The sequence below is a fragment of the Lycium barbarum genome, chromosome 11 (genome assembly GCF_019175385.1).
Source record: "Lycium barbarum isolate Lr01 chromosome 11, ASM1917538v2, whole genome shotgun sequence".
In the NCBI taxonomy this organism is placed as follows: Eukaryota; Viridiplantae; Streptophyta; class Magnoliopsida; order Solanales; family Solanaceae; genus Lycium; species Lycium barbarum.
The window spans coordinates 56118099-56127369 of NC_083347.1; the positions used below are offsets into that span (position 1 = coordinate 56118099).

Consider the following 9271-nt stretch of genomic DNA (forward strand, 5'->3'; position numbering starts at 1 on the left):
ATTAATTTATTATTCTTTTCTGGCCTCAAGAGCTGGCCTCAGTCCAACCTTTGAGGCCAGCGGGCCAAAAGAGTCTGGGCTTTTGAGCCTCACTTCTATATAGGCTAAATTTTTTCAACCCAATTCTACTTAAATAAAGGATTGGGTTGGGCCTAGGGCTGTGCATATTAACGGTTAAACCAATAACCCGAACCAATTATTGAGTTATTGGGTTAATGGTTCGGGTTAATGGATTACTGGTTCGGGTATCGGGTGGTGCCATGTGGTTATTTGCTTATTGGGTCGGGTCACGGTTTGGCCATTTTTGTTAACGGGTGAACCGATAACCCGATAACCATTTATTTAATTATAATTCTACCGTTCCATATATAAAGTCACTTGACTAGATTTAGGGTTCACTTGATTTCCACTTCATAAACTCAGTCTCTCAAGCGGCGTATCACAATAGAAACCCTTATCCTCCAACTCGCAAGACGCAAGCCCGACTTGAAAACGTAAACTTACTAAACTATTTTTTACTTCTTCTACGTTGCTTTCAATTCTCACTCTTGTTTATGTGTTTTTGTATTTCTCTGTTTTGGGGTGTTTGTTGGGGTTGGGAAATTAGGGAAATCACTTCCTAGCAGAAAAAGTTCTTCGTTCTTGAATTTTTTTGTGTGTGAAATCTTAACGGTTAAACCGATAACCGAACCGATAACAAACAACAACCGATTAACCGATAACCCATTAACCGATATCTTAACGGTTCTTTAATGGTTTAACATGTCTACAAACCGATAACCGATAAGTTGAACCGATAACTTTGAAACCCGAATCGAACCGACCGATATGCAGCCCTAGTTGGGCCGGCCTCGCGGGCCAAGTTGATATTGAGAGCTCGAATTAATATGTATTAAACTCTCCCACCCCACCCCACGCCCACTCCCCAAAAGAAACAAAACAGAAAAGAATAAGGAGTACCCATCCGAGCCACGCCGGTGCTAGGGTTTATATTCGGGTTTTGCTGTTTCACTCTTCTAATTCTCTCTACCAACGTTTGTCTTCCTCAGGTATTCGCTGCGCCTATTTATATGACAATTTTATTCCCTCAAAAGATCACTGTTGATTCAATTTTAATAGGTTATTATAGCTGATTGACGAGTGAAACAATTTTTTTTTTTAACATTAAGCAAAAGCCACTATTGATGTAGGAACCATATCAAACGAAGAAAAGAATTTTACCTATCATCAATAAAAAAAAGGAAGAAAAGAATTATATAGCTATAAATATGTACTGTAAATATGAGATGACTTGACCCTTATACTATTTGATATTGGTTTTGCTAATCATGTATTTGTAATGTGCAGTTATTTATCTGCAGACATGGCCAGTAATCCTCCCCCATCTGGTCCACAGGTAATGTACTGCCTTTGTTGAAAAGAGTAGAGATTGCTGTTTACCATCTGCAAGGGAACTTTAATTTAATCTTACTGGCTTTAAACAAAAAGAATGACAAGAAATGCATTCAAGAAATGATACTATTGCACTAAGGTTCAGCTAACTGCCCCAAAGTATTTACCGAGGAAAGTCGATTGCATAATGAACTCAAAAAGTCAATCACTGCTTCTGTGTAATTCGCTATTGCATCTGTACTTTGTACTAATCATCTGCTTCTGCCATGTTGCATCCAAAAAAAAAAAAAGGAAGCTTTAGATATGATCTTGATCATGTTCAGCGGACTGTTTGCGGAGTTGTGTCCTCAACTGTAACTGTAAGCTTGAGAGTCAAAGGACCTGCTTACTTGTGGGGCTCACTAATTTTAAGTCTTATATTACCATTTTAAGTTTTTTTGGAATCCGGTGTTTACTATAACATTCTCAGATGGTTGGCATACCACTAATTGCACGTCATTCCTAGCTTTTGTGACCAGCATGCTAAACATGTAAAGCGTTTATCGTTCTTATTAGGTATTTATATTCTGATCTTGATATTCCCTTTTACAGCCTCTTTGGCCTCCTTCAGTTGGATCCACTCCACCTCAAGGTTTTGGTTCATCATTTCCCATGCAAGTAAGCTATGCAACTTGCTTTTATGAAATTATTTCATCTGTTACCTTCGAAGATGGTGATCATAAGAGCATCATGCGTGTTTCTGTTGTCACAGTTTCGACCTGCTCTATCAACACAGCAAGGGCAGCACTTTGCTCCACCAATTTCAGCCTCTCCACAGTATCGCCCTGTTGGACAAACACCAAATGCTGGAATGCCTCCTGGTCAAGGTCAAATACCCCAGTTTTCTCAAACAATGCAGCAGTTTCCCCTAAGGCCCGGCCAGCCTGTTCATGGTACACCTTCATCTCAGGCAATTCAGATGCCATATGTCCAATCAAGTATGCCACAGCCTCAACAAGTCATTCCCCCTTTGAATAGTCATATGCCTAGTGTTAATGGTGCTGGAAATCCATTCTCATCATCATATACGGTAAGAAATAGCACAAGGTTCCTTGAACTTTTGGCTTCTTTCTGTTGTTATTTATTACTTTCAGCTTGCAGCACCTCCTTTTTACCACAAACAAAGTGGCCTGAACTTCCCTTTCAGGTTCAATCTTCATCCCAAATGCATGTTCCTACTTTCCCTGCGGGCGGACAACCTTGGTTTTCATCTGGAAGTCAAACAACACCAGTGGCTGCCCCTAATCTGCTGACCAGTCACCAATCGTCAGCTGTAGCTCGAGCAGTTCCGGTTCGCTTCTTTTCCATGCTGATTTGAAAATTCTTTCAACTTTACTCAGTTAAGAACAAGATGTGGACTTCTGAATTACCATATTTCTGCAAGATGTTGCTGTCTGTCTGTTCTTTTTTTCTTTCAACTAAGCCCAAGGTTTTGGATATGTTTGTATCTGATGCATGTATAATTTTTATCCTGTTCTTTACCGTTGGATAACACTGTGCTGAACAGGTTCTTTTATGATCTACATATTTGTATAAGTTGTTGATTTCTGTATTTGCAGCGAAGAAGGTGTTGCCAGTTTGATTTACGTGGAAAATGTTTGTGAGCATCTTCATGCATTTTTAATATTTTTGTATCATCTTTTTTCCATACCAGTCTTGAACTTGTATCCAAATCATCCAAAAAGGCATCTGCTAATGTTGTTCCCTTGTTTATTGCAATGGTGGAGTCTTTGTTTGCAATCTGGTGGACACCCATTGTCGTTGATACATTTTTCTTATAAATCCCATTATCGTTGATGCATATTATTATTAAGTATCTGGGTTTACACTGTGCGCACCCGAAGGGTAGCGGCAGCGGCAGCGGGTTCCCTTGTCATATTTTTTTTTTTTACTATTAAGTATCATTGCTCAGTGATGTGTCAATGCTAAATCTGAGTAAGGTGAGATCTTTGTGCATTCCTTCACTTATTACTTAATGGAGATCTTCAAAGTATGTTTCCCTATTCAAGCCAAGACTTAATACTTTAGAGGAAGGGCATCTAAGCAACTATGCTATTATTGGCATCCAAAACTAAAAACCACAGCTGGATAATGGAGGTTCAATTATGATTGGAGATCGCTTTTTGGAGATTTTTTTTTTTTTGACCTAGCATATAGCATGAGGAATCTTGTTAGAACCATATTTAAGAATATAAATGAGTAAATAAGGGTCTTATGTTACATTTTTTGACGGTCAAGGAGATTTTCTTGTTCGTCCTACACTTACAGATTTTAAGATTAAGTTGTTATTCAGATAGGTGAGAGGTGTAAGCACGCGCGGTGTGAGTACCCTTTTTATCTGGAAATAGATAAAGAGTAGTCCTTTGTTGTAAATTCCACATGGTCAAGGGAAGATTTGAATTGTGCTCTTTTTTGTGCTCCCTAAGATGATAATATAGCGGGAAGGGACGAGGGAAAGAAAGATAAATGGGTTGTCTAGGAATTTGTGCTTTCAAATTATGTTATCCCCAAGCATTTGATAGAAGTACAAATAGAGGAGAGCTAATTGATAAGTGTTTGCATTGTCCCAAAAAGAAGGGTACCTTTTTATATTTAGAAAAAAATCAACTTTAAACATTTCATTTTACTATTAATAAGATAATTTGTAGGCACACAAATATTTATGGTTCGTTTTAGACCACAAGTTTCAAAAGTCCTTCATTCTTTTTCTGAAAATCCATGTGCAGTCAAAATGCATCACAAATTGGGGCAGAGGGGGAGTATTAAGGATGGGAAGAGCTAATTTTAGAAGCTGAATAACAATCTACTAATAGCTTTTCTGTTGGTGCCAATGAAATTTTTGTCGTCTCTAGTAGATCTTGCATTATGCCATCTTACATGGTATCGATAATAAAAGACTCCCTAATTTATTTCTTTTGATGATGGTTTTGGCCGACCAACTTGCGTGCACCTCGATCATTCCACCGGATACCTGGTACCTCCCATCAACACAAGTACCGGGTAATTCTGTCCACCAAGGTTTAGGTAGTTGGGAAGAATCACCTAGTGATTTTTTTTCCAGTTGGGATTTGACTTGCAGATCTCATGGTTCCCACCCACTTCATTGACTAGCCCACACTCTCGAGTGCAAAGTCTTTTAGTATTTTCCTTTACTGCTTTCTGTGGAGGCAAAAAAGGTCGTCATTTTGGTCTACTCATTTTTCATAAGGTTCACATATTGTTTGCATCAACCAGGTGATTCATATTTCAAGAGCCTCTTAACCACAAAACCATATTTCTCTTTCTGGATCATAACTTACTAAACATGTAGAGCAATTCTATTATTTAGATATCGAGCAATCTAAAGATTGTTGGATGTACCGTTTCAACTAATTGTATCAAACTTCAAACGTAGTTTGCCATGGAAAAAAGACTGCAAGATTTTCTAATGCATCGCGAATTTAGTATTCCGGATGTTCATTGTAATTGTAAATGGAGCTTCAATACCTTAACTGGAAATTGAACTTTTCTCTTTCTAAGTACTTGACTTTGATTCTCTCACCTGTACTGGTTTTTGTCTTCATGTTGTTATTACCTTACTGATTTGCACTGTAATTAGGCGAGCACATCGTCACAGCAGACTGCGTCTGACTGGCAAGAGTTTGAAGCTGCTGATGGTAGACGGTGAGTTGTTTTCTTGGCCTTCTTTGTAAGACATTGCCCTTCATCTATTAAATCGTGTTACTTTACAATCTCTTAGAATTCAAAGTACGCTGCTTGCAGTGCTATGATATAACTCTCCCATGGTTATTTTTTCCCAGTTTATTTAGTTTGGGATTGAGCTGTAGTTGAGTGATTTTTTTTTTGTTGCATATTTAGATATTATTACAATAAGATTACAAAGCAATCTAGCTGGGAGAAGCCTTTGGAGCTGATGACACCTTTAGAGGTTAGTTATACTCTTAATTGTTGCTGCTTTGATTATTGAAGTCTTACGTGCTGTTTGTTTGGGGTGCACATTTTTTCTTCCGCTTCACAAAATCTGCTATGTTTTTTTTTTTTTGAAACTGATAACTTTCAAAATCTGCTATGTTTACTTTTTGTGGATGTTAACAACTGCACTAGATGTTAAATAGTTCAAATCGTTTTATGTGTATTCTACTTTTCTTTTCATGTTCCATTGGTTTGCTGATGTCATGGACATATAAACAACCGCAATTAGTGCTCAAATTGAAGGAAATTTCTCATTGAAACTGAAGCACCTTTCGCTATGTATTCACCGTGAAGGAACTTCACAGCATTCTGTTTTTGTTGTTGATGAAATAGCATTCTACTTTTATCTAATCTTGTTGAAGTTCGTTGTTGAGGATTTTCACCACATTGTTCTTTATTTTATTGTGTAATCTTGGTTTTTTTTTTGAAACTGGTAAAGCTGTATTTCTCAGCATCGGGTATGTTGGCCACCTCCAAAATGTGAGTAACCAAAAGAAAGTAAAAATCTTACAGAAAACCTAGTAAATCTACAGTTTGATCCTTTTCCTCTATACAAAGATCTGTTTACACAAAAAAAAAAAAAAAAACAACAAAGATACGTTACATGTCCAATTAACTGTCTGAATAGAATTGCACTTATCTTCAAAACATCTTCCCTTTTTTTTTTCTCCCCACGGTCCACCAGATGCAGGATGGTATTATCCTCTACCACCTTTTCTGACTTTTGCTTCCTCCCCTTCTAATCCAACAGCTTAGAAGATCTGAAGCGTGCTTTGGCATGATCCATCTAGTATTTGTTAGGTTTAGGAAAATTTCCCAAAGTGGAGCAGTGAACTTGCAATGAAGAAACAAATGTTTGTTAGTTTCCCCTGTTTTGTTACAGTGAAAATATCTGGGCACTAACTGCATTCCTTTCTTTTGTAATACTTCTTGAGCGAGACAGGCTCTCTTTACCACTAACCATGTGAAGCAATTCACCTTGGTAGGTGTCAAGCTTTTCCAAATGAAGTTCCATTGGTATTGTGGCCAACCAGACACACCTTGCATCTCTCTTGTATTCACTATTGACTGTGAAACATCCATCATTGCTGTGCTTCCATAAAACCCTGTCTGGTTCTGATGTGATACCACTGGAGCTTCCTAGTTTCTCAAGTAATGATGCCACCCTCTCCACTTCCCAATCATTTAGCAATCTTCTAAAAGAAGATCTGACTCCTGAGGTGTCCAACACTCACACACTCTTGCATCAGTCATAAATTATGAATAGATCCGGGAATGATTCCATCAGAGGAGTACAATCCATCCTTTCCAAAATTTAATCTTTTTCCCATTACCCACCTTAAGTTTCAGATTAACTTCCATCAATGGCCACAAGGCCCTGATAGTTCTCCACACTCCAATCCCAAAAGGTTCTGTGACTGTTTCTGTGCACCAAGGGCTTAATTCATCAAACTTTGCCATGATCACTTCCTTCCAGAGGGTACTTTCCTCCCCATTGTATCTCCAAAGCCACTTCATCAGAAGACTTGTTTTGTAGTCTTAGATTTCTGATTCCCAATTCACACCTTATTTTACCGAGTATCACTGTATCCCATGTCAGCAAACAATATCCCTTCCCTTCTTTGCAGCCTTGCCATAGAAAGTTCCTCCTTAGTTTGTCTAATTTTTTCAGAACTATAAATGGGATTGAGAATAAGGACATCATATATGCAGGAAGTGAATCTAGCAGAGAGTTAATCAGGGTAGGTCTTCCCACTAATGATAAATATTGAGTCTTCCTCCTTGCTAGCTTCTTCTCTGTTTTTTAAAGTATACCATCCAAGATCTTCAATGCCTTATGCTTGCTACCCAATGGCATACCAAGGTAAGTTGGCAAATTCTCCACTCTGCAACCTAGTATGCTTGCCAGTTCTTGAATCTGAGGGACTTCCTTGACAGGGAACAAACTTCTTTTACCCCAATCTACCCTCAACCCTGCTGCAGCTTCAAAAACTATCAGCATCAGTCTGATATAGAACATCTGTTCAGCCTTTGGTTCACAAAAAATGACAGTGTCATCTGCATAAAGCAAATGACAAATCTCCATTTCCTCCCCAACTCTTCCACCAATTTGAAATCCCCTAATCCACCTATTATGTATTGCAATTCTCATCATGCTAACAAAGTCTTCCATTGCCAGAAAAAAAAGTGAAGGGGATAGAGGATCATCCTGATGGAAAATAACCCACAGGTTCTCCATTTGCAAGAGCAGAGAACCTAACAATTTTAATAAAATATTCAATCCAGCTCAACCATTTACTGCCAAACCCCATCTGATTGAGGGTATTTAACAAGAATTTCCAATTTACATGGTCATAGGCTTGCTGTATATCAAGTTTGCACTTTACACCAAGTTTTACTCCTCTCATTCTTGAGGCTACACATTCACTAGCTATGAGTGCGACATCCAAAGTTCGTCTCCCTTTTATGAAAGCCATCTGATGCTTGTTGACCAGTTTGCTCATCACCTTCTTCTACCTTTCTGCTAGTAGCTTTGCAATAATTTTGTATACTCCACCTACCAAACTTATTGGTCTGTAGTCTTTCGGATTAGAATATTTCCTTGGGATCAAACCTATGATCTCATCAGGGTCAGTGGTAGAATAATTTCAGTCTCTTTGTACAGGTTTTGGTAGAAGTTTTGAGCAGCAGCCTTCTTCATCTCATCAGGGTCAGTGGCAGTGATTCCATCCTCTTCCAAAAGATCAATGGAATTAAATCTCTTGTGAGCTGGAGCAATTCTATGAAAATATTTGGCGTTGTTATCACCATATTTCATCCATTGTATCCTGAATCTTTGCTTCCATGCTATCTCTTCATTTTTAGCCACCTCCTCTTACTCCATGGCCAGGTGTGCCTTTTGAAGCAGTTCATCATCAGTAAGGACTCCCTGATCTTGAACAGCTTCCCAACTAGATATCTGATTAAGAATGTCCTCCTTTCTCTGCTTCCAGTTTCCTCTATTGTCCTTGTATTTACCTTATCAAAAAAAAATAAAATAAAATTTCAGCTTCTTAGCTAAGACATGCCCAGGTCTACATTTACAGAGAAAGAACTCCACCATTCATTTACCTTGTCTGAGCCTATTTTAGGCCAAAGGCTGTGTAATGTGAGTAAATTTCTCCTCCCATTGTGCTCAGTGAAGGAATCCATCAATCCTAGAGGCACTTATGTGATTATCCCCTCTTCTCCAAGTGAATGATTCTCCAAATAAAGGATGATCAACCAGTTCAAGTTCCTCAATACTCTGCCGTAGCACGATCTATCCTGTGGCAATTTGTTCATTCTGAAGGATACCTGATGACGTTGAAGTCTCCACAAACAATCCATGGCCCATTGAAAATACTTCTAGTGACTGTCAGTTCTTCCATAGCACACTTCTAATGCAATCTGCATATACTGCACTGAGATGCCAACTAAAATCATCGTTGATTCCTTAAAACCTTGCGGTGATACATTGAGCACCACTCTCCACCAATTCTCCTTTCCAGACTCTTTTATCCTAAAGAATTAGGAATCCCCCACTACTCCCAATTGCCTCCTTATGAATTACACCCATCTATTACTCCATATGCTCTGCTTTTCAAAATGCTATCAACCGGGCCATCTAGCTTTGTCTCTACTAATACATAAACATCACCCCTCCATTGGTGAATTAGATTTCTAACAAGATCTCTTTGTTAACCCTATTTAACCCCTGACATTCCAAGAAGAATTTTAACTCTCATTGATGACTAAGAGTTAGCTTCTTCTAGGGCTGATTTGCGGATGAGGAATTAGCATACTGACTCGCTTTCATCCTTCCCGTTCATAGACCAAGGGAAATGAG

The 9271-nt window shown here is 38.5% G+C and overlaps 1 protein-coding gene across 1 annotated transcript in view; it reads left to right on the plus strand.

Annotated features, from left to right (window-relative positions):
• Positions 1-894: 894 nt before the first annotated feature.
• The window catches only part of LOC132618486 (pre-mRNA-processing protein 40A), a 36837-nt gene continuing 28460 nt past the window's right edge, over positions 895-9271 (plus strand). The window contains exons 1-7 of the mRNA XM_060333524.1: positions 895-1049; positions 1348-1396; positions 1984-2049; positions 2144-2461; positions 2579-2722; positions 5030-5094; positions 5290-5359. Of these exons, the coding sequence (XP_060189507.1) occupies positions 1364-1396; positions 1984-2049; positions 2144-2461; positions 2579-2722; positions 5030-5094; positions 5290-5359 (696 nt within the window). The 5' untranslated portion in view covers positions 895-1049; positions 1348-1363. The remainder of the gene's footprint in view (positions 1050-1347; positions 1397-1983; positions 2050-2143; positions 2462-2578; positions 2723-5029; positions 5095-5289; positions 5360-9271) is intronic.